The 18,791-nt window shown below is 46.1% G+C and overlaps 2 protein-coding genes across 2 annotated transcripts; one reads left to right on the top strand and one right to left on the bottom strand.

The window, feature by feature from the left end:
• Nucleotides 1-63: 63 nt before the first annotated feature.
• On the top strand, nt 64-17,105 carry MONOS_4847 (putative inositol 1,4,5-trisphosphate receptor-like protein; the record flags this gene model as incomplete). The annotated part of the gene is made up of 2 exons (XM_067874947.1): nt 64-2,396; nt 2,487-17,105. 2 exons carry the CDS (start codon nt 64-66, stop codon nt 16,696-16,698), a joined length of 16,545 nt encoding a protein of 5,514 aa, XP_067729535.1. The 3' UTR covers nt 16,699-17,105.
• On the bottom strand, nt 17,095-18,628 carry MONOS_4848 (putative mitogen activated protein kinase 7). Its single transcript, XM_067874948.1, has 2 exons — nt 17,870-18,628; nt 17,095-17,663 (listed from the first exon to the last, which is right to left on the bottom strand). Exons 1-2 carry the CDS (start codon nt 18,584-18,586, stop codon nt 17,313-17,315), a joined length of 1,068 nt encoding a protein of 355 aa, XP_067729534.1. The 5' UTR covers nt 18,587-18,628; the 3' UTR covers nt 17,095-17,312.
• Nucleotides 18,629-18,791: the final 163 nt, after the last annotated feature.

Genomic DNA, 18,791 nt, shown 5'->3' with positions numbered 1-18,791 from the left:
TTTTGTCCCTTTTTTTATCACATATTTCTTGTCCCAAACTTAGTATTCAGAATAATTGTTTTAATGAATGACGAAATACCAAGCGCCAAAACTACAGCTGCGCGTTTTGGAGAACTTTTCGTGTTAAGCATATCTTCTTCTAATGCATCATCTTTTCTTTCGTCGGAAAGTGATTCTTCTTCTGTTATTTTAACGAATAAAGATTTTTCTCAATTAACACCTTCAACATTTGCATTGTTAGGAAGGTTTGCATGGGAAGCTTGTCCTCAATTTATTTTTTCAGAACAAGAAAAAACTGCAAGCAAAATATCTGCATCTTCTGATCCCGTTCAAATGGCTAATTTATTTAAAGAGCAAAAAAATAATGAATTGTTGGAGCAAAAACATTTTGGAGAGCCAATACTATATGGAAGTATTATTATGCTACGTTCTCTTGTTGGAAGCAGATTTCTTTCGCTTGTTCGAACTGTTCAAAGTTGCAGGACAAAACTATCAGTTGGCTCTTCTGCAGGATATTTTAGAGTTTTGCCAAACAGTTTATACAGGTCTGTTGGTGATCCTATAATCCTAGGCGATTCGATTTCGCTTGTATCAGTTCAACTTGATCTTCAGGTTGCTTGTTCTGTGGATACTTGTATTGAAAACTCAGGTAAAGCATCTCCTTTAATTGGACTGACGTCAAGTTTTGCGTGGACAATTAATAGGTACGGTGGGTCTCTTGCCTCACAAACTTTATTGGGAATTGGAGACGAACAATTTCAAAGACCATGCGAACGAATATTAAGTGGAGTCCCAATAAGATTATCTCATTTGGAGCTTCAGGGCTTTCTCTCAGCACATTCTTCGATTACACACACATTTTCAAAAAAGAAACAATACGCAGCACCTGTTTGTGAAAATTTGGAAAGTGAGGCTCAACAAGATACAATTATCGAAAAAGAGCTCGAGTCATTTTATTTGTCAGCATCAACTTCAGCTTTCTTCACTTCATCCGTTCCAATCATTAGATCGCTTCCGTATGCAAAGAAGACGCCAACGTTGATGCGTCTTCTCCAAACAAGCGCTGAAGAGCAGGCCTTTCCGCTGGAAGACGATGTGGGAGTGAACGAGTTCTGGGAGGTTGATCGTGTTTATCCGCTCCAGCTGAGCTCCCCGCGGCACATGCTGAGCTCGATGCATCAGCTCGGAGAGTCGCTGAAGTGGGGCGATGTGTTCTGCCTGCGCCATTCGCTGACAGGCTTTTTCCTTTCGATGCATCCTTCCGACTACCAAGCACTGGCTGGGCAAAGCGCTGGAGGAATCACAGAGAAAGGGAGAGACAGATCAATCAGTGCTGTTGAGACAGGACGCAGAAATGACAGCAGCACAGTAGAGCAGACAGAGGAAGATCCACTTCAGGCGGAGGACGAGTATATTTACGGGATGGAGTCTCTTCGGGCAAAAGAGAAGGAGACACAGACAGAAGCGTATTCTGTGGACAGCCATGTACCTTCTGTTGTTCCACAGCCTTCCATTGGAATTCTGAGCTCAATGCCATCCTCAGCTCCTTCTGCCTCTTCATCACCTCCGTTGTCTTCATTTCCTGATGCTCATAATGCCAATTCTTCGTCTTATGAGAAATTGCCTTTGAATTCAACAGCCATCACTTCATCATCTTCTTCTTCATTATCATCATCATCACCATCTTCTTCTTCTTCTTCTTCTGAGTCGCCAATGCTCATCTCCCCTCGCTTCGTCCTCTCTGAGAATCCGCCATTGAATCTGTGTCTGTTCACGTTCCTCCCTCCAAACAGCGCGGACAAGCTGTCCACGCCCATTCCCCCGAAGCACTGTGGCCTCCTCATCCACGTCGCCACTGGAGCAGATGTCACGCCGGGCACCTCATTTGAGGTTGGCGCAGATCGCCTGCGTTTTGAGGAGAAGCTGGAAGAGAAAGCACAGGAAGAGGAGAGCAGGCTGAAATTCCTGCAGGAGGCTTCGATGAAGAGGCAGCATTCAGAACTGGGAAGTGGAGGAGGAACAGGAATTGGAGGAGCAGGGGTAGGAGGAGGAGAGGCGTTATCTTCAGACATGAGAAGACACCGCAGAATGCCCACAAGCACCAACATGAGTGTGCGCTCAGCGAAGTCCCGGAGCAAGTCCGTCACCAGCCTCTCCTACGGCTCCTCCTCTCATCGCTCGCTGCCATCAGACATGGCCTCTGTGCTCTCTGGCAGCAGCACAGGGGCTGTGGAAGACCGCACGGCGGAGACAGAACTGCCGCTGGACCCTTTCTCACAGGCATACACCCTCCACTTCACACTCCATATCCCAAAGACAATAGGCAAGAGCAATGCTTTCATGGCTGGATCGCCTTCTTTCATTCATTCTGCTTCTGCCAGTCAGCAGTTGTTACGGTCTGAGAAGATGTCATTTTCAATGCATACAGCTATATTGCCTGCTTCTTCCTCCTCCTCCTCTTCTTCTTCCTCTTTACTCTCCCTCAGCACCATCCCGATGTCGGCTGCCCAGCGTCTGATTGCCCAGTCATCTCCTTCAAACATGTGGCACATCTCGAGAGAGACAGCACGCACTGCCCAATTCCTCCTCTCCACCCTCAAAGCAGCCCGTGTGCTGATGCAGCTGATGAATGCACTGGCTAATCTGAGTGCAGTTGTGTGTGAGGAAGTAGAGGAGATGCGAGCTGAGATGAACAGACAGTGTGTGAGTGGGCAGATGGAGATGCAGAGTGCTCAAATGGCTTCAATGGCACAGCCAGACGAAGCTGTTGATGCATCTTTATCTTCAATGCTCCCTCCTCCTCCTCCTCCACCTCCCACTTCTCCAACATCTCCTTCCTCTCCTTCATCAGCATCATCCTCTTCTCCTCTCTCTTCCTTCTCACAAGAACAAGACATTGATGTTCCACCGGCATTAACACCAGCTCAGCTGGCAGCGAAGATGATGCAACAAGAAGCACATCTGAACACACTGGCCACTCTCTTCTACACAATGAGCACTCAAATGAACACCTTTTTGACCTCCTTCTCAGCCGATCTGGAGCCCACCCATGTTCTCTTCTTCTTCTCTCTCCTCACTTTCTTGACCTCTCTCAATTTGACTGGGAATGGAGCTCGTGTGCAGAGGGCATCGTCGACTGCTCCTTCTATTCGCCTCCAGAACGCACTCGCATACGCTGGCTTCCTCCGCATCCCTCTCGCTCTTCTCTCGTTCTGCCTACGCTTCTTGTCGATGTTTGAGCAGTCACGAAGGATTTCATCATCTTCTTCATCTTCTTATTCTTATTCTTCTTCAATTGGCTCTGCTGCTATGGCCACGCTGAGAGCAAAGCCAACACGAACAAGAAGTCCCATGAGCAACTATTCATTCTCGTCTACTTCATCAGCCTCATCCTCATCATCAGCAGAGAGTGTTGAGAGCGATGCCATCGAAGCACTGAACATCGCTCGCAGGCTTCTGAAGCAGGAGATTCTGAGTGCTGTGCACAGCTGTCTGTCTGTGCTGACCTTTCTCTCATTCTCCAACCCTTTCGTCTCCTTCCACCTCACCCAGCACGTCGGCTTCCTCACCTCTTTCCTTGTCTTCGACGAGAAAGCAACAATCGGCCTTCTCTTTGCCATCTACTCGACCAACCCTTCCTTCACTGAAACTATCCCTTCTGCTGTCATCCACGCTGTTGTTGCCAATGGCATGAGGCTGTCCCTTCCGAAGGACTCCAGCGACGGCATCTCCTCCTCTGCCATCCTCGCCATCCGCTTCCTCTCCTCTCTCTGTTATTATCACCCAGAGTCCATTGCATTATTCCCTTTCCCTTGCTCTTACATCCCTTGCCCTTCATTCACTGTCTCTGGAGAGCCAGTAGATGCACTGGCAAAGGCGATATTCAACAGAGCATATCGTCATTCATATTGCCCCTGTGCTCTGACTGATGGAAGTGATGCTGCTGCTAACACAAATGGAGAAGATGACAATGCAGGTGATGGAAATATTCTTGCACCATCTGGGAATATGCTGGCGTCTTCAAACAATTCATCATCATCCTCCTCTTCCTCATCTTCGTCTTCTTCGTCTTCTTCTTCACAGCCTTCAACCACATCAACCAGTTCATCCTCCTCCTCCTCCTCATCCTCTTCTTCTTCTTCTTCCACTTCACCAACTGCCCCTTCTTCTTCTGCTTCTTCTTCTTCTCTTTCCTCTGGTTCTCTCACACCTGATGTCATCAACGCTCTCTTCCGCCCTGTCCCCGACCGCTTCTTCCCTCGCAACCAAACAGAAGTCGCCAATGCCCTCTTCACCCTCAACGCTGAATCCACCCTCGCTTCTCTTCAGTCCATCCCCTTTCTCTCTCTCTTCCCTTCTTTCTCTTCACTCCCTTTGAAAACAGACGATTCTCCTCTTCTTCTCTGTGATGTCTGCATCGAAGTGAGTGCAGTGAGTCACCCTGCTTTCTATCTGAAAGAGCGCTCTCTTTCAACAGCTGATGCACAACAGTCAGACATCCTCACTCCATCTCAATCATCTTCTTCATCTTCATCATCATCTAATCAGTTATCTCAATCACCTAACAATGCTGCTTCCCCTTTTTCTGCTTCATCAGCATTTGTGCCTTATTCAACCATCACATCACCTCCTTCATCATCAATTGATTCTTCTTCATCTTCAACTGCATCAGGAACAGTTCAAATCATTCCACACACAGCATCTCGCAATACAACACATCACACACCATCAATGTCATCATCATCATCATCATCTGCCTTTACACCTCACTCCCCTGTCTCTTCCTCCACCTCTTCCTCTCCTCATTCACACACCCTCACTGGCATCTCCTCTTGTCTCCTGCCTGCTCCTCAGCTTCCCTCTGACCTGACTATCACTGCCCCTCCCATCCAGCACATCCCCCACTCCATCCTCTCCTCCATCAAAGGCATTCGATACACTGACATCTTCACTTCAACTGGCTCTGACACCAAATCCAAGCGGAGCGGCAGGAAAGACGCAGCCAATGCGATTTCTGCCTCTCGCCGGAAGGCGCCGTGTTTGTGTGCAGAGTGCTGCCGTGTCTTTGCCCGTGCAGAATGCAACAGATACGACTCTACCCAGCCAATTGTGGCACATCTTGTGCTGAGGACACCCTGTGGCAGCATGAACATCCTCTCCTTCTGCGACGAGGACTCTTCCTTCCACTCGCACATCGCTTCTGTCGCTGCACACACAGATGCTGCAATCTCTGGTGCATTTGTGTCTCCTACTGGTCTTCTCCCTCATTATCTCTACTTCTCCCTCCGCCTGTACGATGTCCTCTGCTCTGGAGATATGCCTGCCAACACCATCCAGACATCCCATCGTCTTCCTCCTCACTTCCTCTATCTGGTTGCCTCTTCTCCTGTTGTCCCTCCTTCCACTCGTGCTGTCTCTTTGTCTTTGCTTCGTCGCTGCATCGTGCTGGCATCTGAGCGTGTTGTGTTTGAAGGGAAGCAAACATTCATGATTCCCTCACCACAGAGAGAGAAGGAGCGCTCACTAGAAGCGATTCTCAACATTCACCCAGACAGTGTTAGTAACAGTAGCAATAACAATAGCTTGGCTGCTTCACAGAGAGGAAGGAAGCCCTCGGATGTGGCTAGCATCGCCTCACCGCTGGAGATGAATGCACTTCTGTCTCCTCCTCTGCTTGTGGATGGCTCTACTGATCTGTCTGGCTCTGCTCTTGTGCATCATCGCTCTTCCTCCAGCTCAGCAAGTGTTGCAACTTCCTCTTCCTCTTCTTCTTTCTCAACGGGCATCAAAACCCCCACAGCCTCTCTCTCCCCTTCTTCTCTGTCTAATCTCTCCTCTCTCGCCACATCCACGCAAAGCCACGTGGTCACTCTCTGTCTCATTTCGTGGCTGAACTCGTTTTTCTACTCACTCGCCGTCATCCTCTTTGGTGAGGGAAGCAGAGAAGCATCACAGCAACAGAATCAATCGAATGCTGCTTCTGTCTCGCAAACACCAAAATCTTCAAGACATCCAACATTATCGCACGTGCCAACACCCACCAGCACCCCTTCCTCATTCATTTCTCCCTTTGGAAATTCCTCCTCCTCCTCCTCATCTTCTTCTTCTTCATTCCACACTTCCTCTGACCGTGTGCTGAGTCTGCTGAAGTGTGTGCCCTTTATGGAGAATCTGCTGGAGGCGTGTCTTCTCATCCTCTCTCTCACCACCACTCATCAGTGCGACTTCAGCAAGTCCGATGTCATCGAGAGGGTGTTTGCTGTGCTGTCACTGGGAATGAAAGGGATCACATACACAGTCAAGAAGAGACACGAGAAGGAGATCAAAGAAAACATCAGAAACAACAACACAGCAGATGCACATGTCAAAGTGTCACACACAAGACAGAGCAGCAAGTTCATTGAGATGGGCGGCTGCCCTTCACCTGGACTGAGCTTTTCTCCGCTTTCTCCCACTGCCTCATTTTCATCATCATCATCAACCTCATCGTTATCTCCTTCTTCTACTGCTTCTCCTTCTTCTTCTCGTTCTGTTTCCTTTTCCTTGCCCTCTCCTTCGTCCTCATCGATCTCTGAGAGCAAGCCCTTTGATCCCTCTCCCCGTGGACAGACGCCTGAGTCTTTATCGCCTTCTGCCAGAAGCATAGGTACTCCCATCCAATCTCAGCTGGTGTTACTCAAAAGAGCCTACTTCACCTCCATCCTTGCTCTCTCCTCACACGATCGCCGCTCAAAGGACAAATACACCCGCAGCCTGCCCAAGTCTTCGTTCCCAGCTGACCAAAACTCCTCTGCCATTGCCAGCCTCAACAGATGTGTGTATCTGATGGAGTCCATCCAGAGTGTCGTCACAGACATCCAGCACATTTGGGAGCAGCAGCGCGGCGAGGCAGTGCTGAACAAGATTTGGCAGCTGTTTATGAGATATGTGGCACCCCGCACTGCAGAGATTGTGGATGTGTCACTCATCACTCAGAACAACGTGCTGTTTGAGAAGCTCGAAAGACTGCTTTTGACAGCATTTGACAAGAGATCAGCGAAAGGAGCGCAATCAGCACTCGCAAAACAGACAGGAAAATATACAGATACAACAGCTTCAGCCACAGGTACAGGCACATCCACAGGCTCTTCGCAATCTTCATCTCTTTTACAGTTTGCAGACGCCAATACGAACAAGCTGCAGCTGCAGCAGCGTCTGATGCGCTCGCACTTCACAACCCTCGCCACGCTCATTAAAGGCCTCCGCCCAGTCACTGAGGCAGGTGGGTCAGATCTGGAGAAGTATGTGAAGGCACTGCTGCGGCAGTTCCAGACGCTGATGTCGCACCACTCGAGCAGAGAGATCAACCAGATGAGATGTGTCGTGCTGGACGAGCTGGCAGAGGTGGCTGTGAAAGGGCTGAACGGCAAGCGGCAGGAGAGCGCCAGTGCTGGTAATGAAGACGAATACTCACAGAGCTCAAGAGGAGAAGGGATGTCAGAGATTCAGAGCATCAGCGGAATGTCGCTGCTGTCTGGACGGTCTGAGGGCATGGCACATTATTCACACACCAGATCTAACTCTGGAGTTGAAGGGGCATCTTTCCTGAGCTACGGGTCGAACCGCTCAAAGCTCACCACGTTCACTGCAACTGCTTCTCAGCACTCTGCTCTCACTTCGATCTCGGCTGCTCTCCGCTTTTCGTTCAGCTCCTCATCGTGTTCAGCAGAGATGCTCTCTGCTCGAATTGTGCTCAGAAAGGATTCAGTGCCCAGACAGTATCTTCTTCCCTTGTTTTCCTCTTTGGCTGTTGTGCCAGCACTCGCGAAGACCATCGCTGGCCTGCCATATCGGAAGAGCCTTTACACAGTGCATCATTCACTCAACCATGCCCTGCTCATCCTCCTTCGTGGAGAGTCCCTTCCAGAAGCATCAAAGCCAAACTCCATGACACACGTCGCTGCAAAGGCAATGCTCCACCTGCTGTTCAATCCAAAGGCGGTGCAATGTGGTGCCGAGCCATTGCTTATTAGGATGCTCCGCGTGCCTGACATCGCTGCCTCTGTTCCACTGAAGGATGTCCAGACCGCATGTCTGCCTCTCAACAACTCCTATCTTTCTCTTTCCAACCGTCCTGCATTGCCTCGTGTCCTTGCTCTCTTATGCGGTTCACGTGAGCAGCCTCTTCGGAGAAACCAAGAGATAATTCTCCGTGCACTTTCACAAAGCCACTCATTCATGCAGTCGATTTCAGTTAAGAAAGAAGAAGGATGGGGAGGATTAGAGATGGGAGAAGGAGACGAAGGTGACGAAGGGTTTGAGTTTGGAAGTCCCACTGGTTCAACTGGCGATCTTTCGAGTGCAAATTCTGAAGGGAAAGGTCATGTTCCATCACTCGCACATACCTGCCTTACACTCTTTGACCACATCAGAGGCGAAATATGGTCATTTACTGGAACTGGGATCGAGCCAGATGAAGAAGGTTTGGGCGATCCTGATGGGCATTTTAACGAAGGATATAACAATGTTCAGAATGAATATGGATCAGCCAGTGCATCTTCAGAGAATAATTCAAAGAATGCGTCTAATCAGCACTCGCAAATACCAACTTCTGCTGTTGTATCTCCTCTTTCCTCTTCTTCTTCTTCTCTTTCATCCAATTCAACAGCACTTGCACGCCAAAGTCAGTTACAAAGCACCCATTTAGTGCACAAATTCACCCTTGATTCTGAAAGGGAAGATCCTTCTCAATATCTCCATGCTGGTGAAGCTGCCCTTTCCTTGTTCTGTTCATACGACAGAAACTTCTCAGACCCCGCCCTCGATGCATGTAGCGGTGAGACAGCCTTTGCGTATCTACTGGCGTGTATTGACCTGATGTCTGCCCTCTGCTACGGAGAGCACCAGGAAGGCCGGCTGTTCGCCCGCCGTCTGCTGCCCATCTCCACACTCGCTGCGTTTCTGGCTCCTCCGCTCGTCTCTTCTCTTCCTCTGCCGCTGGTGATGTCCCTTTGGCACGCAGTAACGGCTGTCCATCTATCGTTCCCGTTCACCCATCTCTCGCGCCCTTCGGAGATTCTCTCTGTTATTTCACTCACTTCCACTGCCATTCGGTCACAGGCCATCGCATCTGCTGCTGTGTGCGCTATTTTGGGGCTGGGGAATGTGCCTCCTGCTGTTGTCAGAGTGACAGAAGGGCCAAAAATGAGAAGCGGGAAAAACAATAAGCTGGGGGGTGCTTCAGTTGCTAATGGGAATAATAGCAATGGAGCAGACAATAGTCAAAGTGGAATTGTTGGATATGACACAGATGATGAAAAGTTTTCTGCGCCGAGGCAGAGAAAGACAGATTATCTTGTGAACAACAACAGCTCATTGTCAGCTTCATCATCGCATTTGAGTGAAAGTGGCAGCATTCAAGAAGGAGAAGGCAAAACAGCCAACATTATTTATTCGCATCGCCATCTATTTCAGCCATTCTTCGATGTGTTGTCGTTGGTTCCGCAGGACAACACCCACATTCACCACACTTCTCCTCTTGTTTCTCTGCCAACTGCATCTGCTTCTTCTTCATCAGCAAGAACACGAGCGAATTCAAAGAGATTCCCTGTCTTTTATCCTCTGATAGATGACACATCATCTTCATCAGGCTCCTCTTCAGACTCTTCCCATTCATATTCTCGTTCTAATTCCTCATCAAAAAAGATCCAAAGACGCACAAAAAAACGGAACAATACGAACTGCTGTGGAAAACCTCAGTACACACCTGAAGAAGAGTGTGAGAGAGATTGGCTGCTGATTGGAGCAGACGAAGAGTACTTCCAGGATCGTATCCCACCTTTGAGCATTCCTTCTGAAGATGCCTTTTTTGACCCGGATTATCAGCGCAATTCAGAACTCTCTTCTGCCTCAGCGTCTTCTTCTCGTAACACAACTGGAGACAGCAAGTCACAGAGAAAAGCAGCCAATCCTGTTGTTATTGAGTCGATGCGTGACAGTCTACGCATTCTATCTCTGTTGATGTTCGAGTGCTTCACGCCTGCCTTGTCTGCTGCCCTTCGATTGATCGAGTCTCATCTGCGGCAGTCAATTCCATTGTCCACAATAACAGGCTGTCTGAAGCGTGTGAACTCCTTTTCTGCTTCTTCCACTTCTTCTGCTTCTGCTTCTTCTTCATCGCCAAATGCACAGAACATTCAGCGCAACATTCCCCAGGCAAAGCACTCATCATCTGCTTATCTGATCATTCCTTCTTCTGAAATCACCGACCAGACAAATCCATCATGCCCAATTGTCAACTCTTCATTCACACTATCTGCATTCACTGTGCGTGCAGCTCAACCTCTGTCCATCTTTCTTCGGTGCAACCCTCCTCGCGACATCGATGGAAACCTGCCTTATCCACTCCAAAATTACTCTGATTGGAGATTGAAAGCTAATCGTTCGCTTTGCGATGTACCAGAAACTAAGATAATAAAAAAGAATAAAGGAGATAGCAAATCTAAAGCAAAACAAGAGAAAGAAGCTTCGAATGAAAAGCCTGCAGAAGCACAAGTTGACAAGCTGATTGAAACGAAGATGAAGATATTTGTAACTGACAGAGAAGAAGATCTGTATCGCGATTATGCTGCCGTCGATGACAGCACAGAAGCGCTGGGCAAAGCAGACGAGTGGGGCGAGGCGTTTGGTGCGATGTTTGCCGATTTGCGAGGAGAGCAGCTGGAAGAAGGCGTAAGAAGATTCGGGAAGATGCTTGCAATTCAGCCGCCTCCGATGGCAAATGGACAGGAAGAGTTTCTCGAAATGTTGGCACACTCACCACACAACGTTGCATCACTCACAGCCAACACAGCAGCTGCTCTAACTTCTTTCCCCACGTTTGATCTTCCGCCAGTTCCTCTTGCGCTGCGTCGTGGGCACACTGCTTTCTCTATCATTTCAGAGGCTGAGCGATCGACCACAACACGAGCAGCACTCCATCTTGCTGCTATTATCCACATTCCTCTGCTGTGTTTGGCTGATCTGAATGCTTATGCTGCAAGATTAACAATGTCACTCAATCCATACTCACCTGCGCTACCCAGATATGACATCATCGATGCACAGAATCCAAATGTGCTGCATTCATACAACTCTGTCTCTGGTAACAAATCTGAACATGCATCGACAGAAGGCGAACATTCAGCTGTTCACTCGCTTTTGTACTGTTCTGATGAAGAAGCTGATCTCGCGTGGGATGCTGTTGCCCTGCCATATCTAAACCACATTCCTCGTTCGCTTCCCCCGTCTTTTGGAAGACTGAAAACGCTTGTTGTTGATCGGAATGCACTTGCAATCCAAGGTGACAGCCAAAGCAGCGCTTTCTCTTCTCTTTCACCTTCTGTTGGATCGCGTTCATCGATGGTGCTGTCTGTTGTGAGTGCTGCAACAACAAAGCGATTCTCTTCATATTCCTATTCGTCTCTTGACACTTCCTTGTCTCTCTTCTTCTCTTCTCAGTCCTCTTTCCTTTTGCAATCTGTTCTTGTTCCACACACACAAAATAGAGTGAACATGGCAAATGATCTGATGCTGGATTGCAGAGAGTCAATGAAATTGAGAAGAACAATGTGCTTTGGCGTTGATAACAGACTGCGCAACTTTTTGGATGCGATTGGCATTCCGCCAACTGCAGATGCAGCAAATGAGAAAGCTGAATCTTCTGCACAATCATCATTTTCTTCAACAGCTCTTGTATCATCATCCAACTCAAAAACACTTCGAAAAGCAGAGTTTGCAAAGCCGAAGAAAGGAAAAGACAAAGCTCTGCCAGCTCCATTGCCCACATCCAGCGACAAATGGCTCGAAATGAAAGAATCAGAAAGAACACAACTTCTCGATGACTTCTCCACTCTTCTATCAGTCGGCGTCACAATCGAGCAGATCGGCCCACAGCTCTCCATGCAGCGCCAGATGGAGGACGAAAACGGGACTTTTGGAGGAGCCAGTGGAAATCCTGAAGACAGCAGAAGCGGAACGCCAGCTGCTGTGTCTGCCATTTCTGGTTGCCAGCCATCGACTTCGTATGAAGATGGACAACAGCCTCAAGTGGAACTGCCACAGGGCCTTCTATTTGTGCCGAATGTGACGCGTCCTCAAATGGAAGAGCCAGACGAGGTTGTTGAAGCAGTGGATGATCAAGACGATGACATGAGAGTTCTTTACTCCCCTCACGAAGACGATCCAGAGCATCTCCCCGAAGACAACCTGCGAACAGAGTATCACATGAAGCTGTACAATGCACTTCCGAAGCAAAAGCCGAATGCGTATCGGACAAACGAGCTGCTCAGCGTTGCACGGAATGAGCTTCTGATGAAGTGGTCAATGTTCTCAAGCACAATCCAGTCTTCGCTTTCGTCTCGAATTGAGTCTGAGTCATCTCAGTTTTTGGAGGAGCTGAAAGTCGCCTCGAGAAATCCAGTGAAACTTCGGCGACTTATCGTGCAGCTGCCAGTGTTTGTACTGCCAAACAACGAAAGGCTGGTTGTGTTCCTTCTTCGCGCATTCACAAACGTTGTTGAGTCAACAAAGGGTGCTGAGAACAGAGCGAAGCTGAGGCAGAAGATGACGCGGGATGGGTGTCTGAAGGGATGCATGCTGCAGATTGCATCACCAAACATGGTTGTTGCATGCACTGCACTGACAACTGTGCTGACGCTTTTGGGAATCAAAGACATTGGAGTTGCAGAGGAAGTGGTGGAAGATGAGTCAGATGCAGACAAAGCAGAAAAGGAGAGGCTGAAAAAGATGAAAAGCACCAAGTACAAAAAGAGTGTTCGTATAAAGCCAGAAGACGAAGTGTTGTTTGCAGATGAAGGTGTTGTTGATGAAGATGAATCGTTGCAATTGCAGACAGATGCCGATGGAGAAGAGCAAGCGAATGATCTTGAATCAGATTCTGAAGATGATGTGGATGCAGATGTGAAGATCAGATCAACGAGCGCAAAAGAAGGAGAGAATGGGAACAATGGCAGCACAATGCAGAAAGGTAAACGTTCAATTGACTCGACAAAGAATTCTTCAAATGACGAAAATAAACCAAAAGATGAGGAAAAGAAATCAGGGAGCTTGTTTGAAAGAAAAAGGAAAGTAAACACAGATTTTATCAATCAAGTCAATTTTGAGGTTGTTCATGCATCTCTTTCGCTGATCCTTCATTTTCTGCGTGGGGCTGACTGGCTCTTCCTGCCTCGTCTGACACATTCAATCGATCAAATCACAGATAAAGTTCAGAAGTCACTGTTGTTGGGCAACGAGAACAGTTGGACATTGAACGAAATGCTGACACTGGAAAATGGTTCGAAAGCAGGACATTCAACTTCTTCTGATGCAATTGTTGATTTTAATGAAGAAGAAGCCAACTATTCCGCTAGAAACAGCATTTCAGAGGATTCTAACCAGCAAAAGGAGCAGTTTACCGAAAGAACATTTATCGATCTGTCGATGAAGTTCATCTCTTCATTGTTAAGCAACCACAGCCGGATCGCCCAGAATATCTTCGGAGGATTTTACGATGCTGCTTCTGATTCCTCTGTTGGAAGCAGTGAAGACAGAGCATCGAATCTCAACAACAGCAGAAGCAGCTCAGGTGCCCGCCCTCTGAAAGGAGCAGCAGCATGTGCAACGCGACTGTATGATGCTCAGCTGCGGCTTATTTCGATGGGCTATTACAGATACTTAGAGGGCAAGTCATACAACGAGTGGGTTGATGAAGACAGCTCTGAAGCATCTGGTGATGCTGATGGCTTATCTGAGGCATCACAGCTGTCTGCTCCGATCATCACGTCTCTTTCCACTCCACTTAATCTCCAGCCGATGAAAGCGTCTCCTCTCGCACTTGTGGCTCTCTCTCCAATCGCACGCGCACCAGTCCATCCTCCTCACGAACAGAAGTTTGACCTGATTTCGAGTCTTATTCGGCATTTGGGTGTTCTCCTTCCTCCTTCACGCGGTACTCAAAATTGGGTCAGACGGATGGACACTGCACGCGTTCACATATCGCTACACACACTGCTTCTTCTCATCACAGGCCCTTCGATTTCTAATCAGCTCCATGCAACTGAATGTGGTGTACTTCCAATTCTTAACAGATTGTTTTCATTGAGCTTTTCATTCACTGCACCAATGACAACATACGTTTCAAGTGAACTAATTCCAAAGAGCTCATCAACAAACCTTCTCTCAATAAAGGGATTTTTATCAAGTGCCGGAAACTTGGGAAAGGCAACATTTAGCAAAGTTACCTCATTGTTTTCCCGTAAAAGTAAAGAAGAACTGGAGAAGGAGGCGCAGGCACAGGAAGAAGCAGCAGCACTGAATTCGCAACAGATGACACCACAGGCGAAGGAGGATATGATGCTGCATTCGCATTACAAGCTACTGCAATCAGAAGGAATTGGGTCACTCACTGCGATGTTTTCACCACTTTCAGCCATTCCTCTGCCTTTGTCTCAATTGGATGAGAATCTTCAGTCTGTGCTGACACTTGCATCGTATCAGACTGTTGGAGAAAAAGAGTTCTCATTATTTAACGACGCAGCTTATCTCACCCTTGCCTTGCTGGAAGGACCCCAACGAACAACCCAAGCAGTGGCATTTGAAAATGCACAGCTCGGCCAGCAGATACATAAGACCATCCACACACTGCATTGCCTTCATACACTTTCTCTGCGACATCCTGTTTTGAGCAATCAGAGTGAAGTGGCAAGAGAGCAGTCATTGAAGACCGGAATGCAGCTGATGAAGGTTGCTGCGTATATCTCTGCTGCAACCACTAAAAGCAAAGTGATCGAAACTGAGATGCTTGAGTATAAGACAACCTGCCCGCTGTTTTCAAAGAAGCTGTGCAGGGTGGAGGTTGTGCGTGTTTATCAGTCAGACACAGATGATGGAGAAAACTACATTAAGGAATCGTATGAAGAGTTCTTCAATCCAACACATATATCTCGTGGATCCTACAAAAAGCCATCCAGTCTTGCTTCTCCTTCTCCCATGGCTTCTTCAAGTGCAGAAAGTGCTTCATCAGTCGCAGCAAAGAAAGATGCTCCAACTGGCATTCCACTTGTGAATGGCGGAGGAGCAATAGACGATGCAGAGCAGTCAGACAAAGGGAGCGTGGAGCTTGTATTTTTTGAGAAGCCGTCGTTGGCTGAAGAAGCAAGCAAAGCAGAGCTCAAACAGGTGATTGACGTCAGCTGGGATCAAGAAGAGCACACACAGCGACTGAATGTTCTGCATTCAAAATCCATTGGCCTCTATCAGAATTTGGCATTTGCACACACACTGAACAATATGAAATACACAAAGTTGATTTTGAACAAAACATTGGGGATGCTCGCAAGAATTCTATCGGCTTTTGTAATTCTGGTGATTAATTTGCTGTTGCTGATGCTTGATATCGATGAAATACCTATTTCTATTAGGGATTATCTCATTCCCATATTGGTGAGGATTCTTGGAATTGTGCAGCTTGTTTTGTGTGCCTATTCTTCTGTTCGGTTCTTCTTGATGAACAATCTTGTGGTGTTCTTTGAGCGGATGAGGAATTATCGAATAGCACAGCAGTGCAAAGACAGGAAGTGGGAGCTTCGGAAGCAGCCTTGGTACAAAAAGGTGTATGTGGCTATACGCTGCACGTTGAGCGGGTCTTTGGCTTATGTGGTGTTTCAGCTGGTCATCACTGTGCTGGGATTTGCAGTTGAACCGTACTTCTTCTGCTTCCTTGTGATCGATTTTGTCAAGGACATGCCAATTCTGAGGTTTATGATCAAAGCTATTGCAAACAATGCAAGCATCCTTTCGATGGTTGGAATTGTGATTTTGATTGTGATTGGAATATTTTCCCATTTTGTGGTTGGATTCCTTCCAAACAGAATGCTGGATGAGGATGGTGGCAACATCTGTGAGTCATACGGCACTTGCTTCTTGTCTTTGCTTTGGGCAGTTCCCGCTGGTGGTGCTGAGGTTGTTGGATGGCTGCTTGTAACAAGCACCATCGATGCCATCTTTCTTTTCTTGTTCTGGGCGATGGTGCCAATTATCTTGATGAATGTATTTCTTGCTATCATCGTAGATGCTCTGGGAGATATGCGTTCTGCTCGTGCAGCAACAGAAGAGACGAAGAAAGGAATGTGCTTGATTTGTGGGCTTTCTCGACACGATTTGGACAAGATGGCCACAGGCTTTGAAGTGCATGTGCATCACGAGCACAATCCAAATGACTACATTTACTTCTTCATTTCTCTTTTGGAGGCCAAAGCAAAGGACATTCATGCAGAGGACAAGATAAGCGGAACAGAATCGCTTCAGTTGGCGTACATAACAACAGAAGAGCATCCGATGGCTACTAAGATCTTTCCTGTTGGGCAGAGTTTTTCGGTCATTCGGACGATGCGGGAGCAGACGAAGAACGAGCTTATCCGCCAACAGCATAGCAAAGATGCCAAAGACACGACAGCAGCTGCAATCACTGCTGAGTCTGCAATGCGCATAAGGAATGCAGTTGTGGCAATGTCTGCTGTGAAGGAAATGCAGATAAAGCTGAACACTTTGGAGAATGCCCTTCAGGATGCGAGACAGAAAACTCAGGAAGCTTCAAGAGAGCTTTCCTCTTTAACCTCATTGGCCCAACAAAGAAGTTCAGGACTTGGGGTTTCTTGTGCAAATGGAACATATGCATAATTTGTTTTTTAAAATGATTGTTTTCAAATCAACTTTTTTATTTTAATTTTCAGTTTCGACGAATCGTTTTTTTGATTTGTATATATTTTTCTGTTTATTGCGGTAATTTTTTTATTTTTTTTATTTTTTCTGTTTTGGATTGTTTACAGAACTTAAACAATGTTTTTTGTTTGAATGTGTTATTGGTTGGAGTTTTCTGTAAAGCATTTTAGCCTCTAAAAATTTTCAGAATTTTTTTTGTGAATAAATTTCTTTTTTTATTGTAATAATTTCTTTTTGTTTTTAATTATTGAAAATTAATAAAATAATAAAGCGTTTGACTTGATTCATATCAATCATTTGCATTAAAATCCTTTACAAATTAACTTTTTTTTTGAAAACCGAACAAGAAAGTGATGGTGAAATTGCTTTGATGATTTTATTTGTTTCCTGGAAATACTTTGTGATTAACAAAAAGATTATGCAAATTGCTTCATAAAAATGGCAGATGAATCAAAAGCTATCACCAAGTTAACCAATTTCTGCAACTATGTACTTTCTAAATTTTTGCAACTAAATATTTAAATGTCCACACAAACGCTCACATGAAATCAAACACGATTCCATTCTTGCTCTCATCCTTTTTCTGGTTGCTCTTCATCATATTCATTTCCATCTTCCTCATATTCTTCTTCTTCCTCTTCTGCTGCTGCTGCAGTTGGTGGGCGCTCTCCTTTTCCAGTAGTAGCTCTGTCTGTAACATTGTCCGTCAAAAGACTGTCTTGTAAATGTGCAACATCTGTTGATGTTGTGACATCTGAAGAGGGACGCACTGAGCGGTAAACACTAACTGTAAAGAAAGGGTGCCGAAGCGCTTCTGCAGCAGTTGGCCTTTTAGATGGATCCAGAAAAAGCAATCGTTCCATCAGATCAACGGCGTCTGAATTTGCAGAAGGTAGCAGCGCAAATAAAGGCACCTTTTCTTGCTGGAACAAGAATTCATTGGATTATTTGAAGAGAATAGTTTATTTGAGGGATAGATAATAAATAAAAAGAAAGGATTCAAATGATTAAAAAATAGCGAAGAAAAGAAAAATGAAAATCAAAAAAAAAAAAAAAAATAAAAAAAATTTTTCATCTATGAATTAAAGTTATAGAAAAGTATCATCTCAAAGGAAGATCATAGCCAAACCACTGGAAACTTAAGACCAGCTTTTTGAATTAGACTTACTCCTAACGGCCATGAATCTTGTGTGGGTGTGCCTAACACTTCGAATATCTTTGATAATTCGTCAACCTCTGTATCACCTGGAAACAAGGGTTCGAGAGAGTATAATTCAGCCATGATGCATCCAACAGCCCAAAGATCAACAGGAGCATTATAGCAGCCACTTCGAAGAAGCACTTCTGGAGCCCGATACCATCGCGTGGACACATAATCCGTATACGGTGGTGTTGAGTCGATCTCGCGTGCTAGTCCAAGATCGGCAATCTTTAGCGTATCACCACTTACAAGAAGATTCTCAGGCTTTATATCGCGATGGAAAAAATTGTTTCTGTGCATATACGCCAATCCTTGTAGAAGCTGGTAAATCATGTTCCTAATTTTTGTCTCTGGAAGTGGAGTTTCTCTTCCAGCCATGATTTGGTACAGGTTATCATCCATGTGCTCAAACACAAAAAAAAGTGTTTGCCCCTGGCGAACAACTTCCTTCAATCCCACCACGTTCGGATGATGTAACTGCAGCAAAGCTTGCACTTCTCGCAACTCTATACATTGTCTCCAACTCTTGTACCGCTGCTTCATTTCCTTTACTGCAACAATTTCCAGTGTCTCTGTATTCACGGCCTTTGCAACGCTTCCATATGTACCGTCTCCTAACTGTTTTGTATAGCGATATTTTTCCATATGGATCTGATTAGCAATCGGAAATCTCCTTCAACTTAAAAAAAATGAAAAAAAATAAGTTCTCTGTAATTAATAATGGTTAATTATTGTTTATATTAACCATCAATAATATCAAATGCACGATATATAAAAAAGACATATTTATTCCTTTCTTATATAAAATAAACACTTGAAAATTTAAATAACATGTTATTATCGTTTTTTC

Source organism: Monocercomonoides exilis, assembly GCF_001643675.1.
Source record: "Monocercomonoides exilis strain PA203 chromosome Unknown scaffold16-1735695, whole genome shotgun sequence".
NCBI classification, from domain to species: Eukaryota; Preaxostyla; order Oxymonadida; family Polymastigidae; genus Monocercomonoides; species Monocercomonoides exilis.
The sequence above is the reverse complement of the archived record's forward strand: the minus strand, read 5'-3'. Positions and strand labels throughout refer to the sequence as shown.

Excerpts from the sequence above, each read along its gene's own strand:
- MONOS_4848 (XM_067874948.1), bottom strand. The coding sequence starts at position 18,586 with ATGGAAAAATATCGCTATACAAAACAGTTAGGAGACGGTACATATGGA. Across the intron at positions 17,664-17,869 it reads CTGGTCTTAAGTTTCCAGTG|CAAGAAAAGGTGCCTTTATT; the intron begins GTTTGGCTATGA and ends TTCTTGTTCCAG.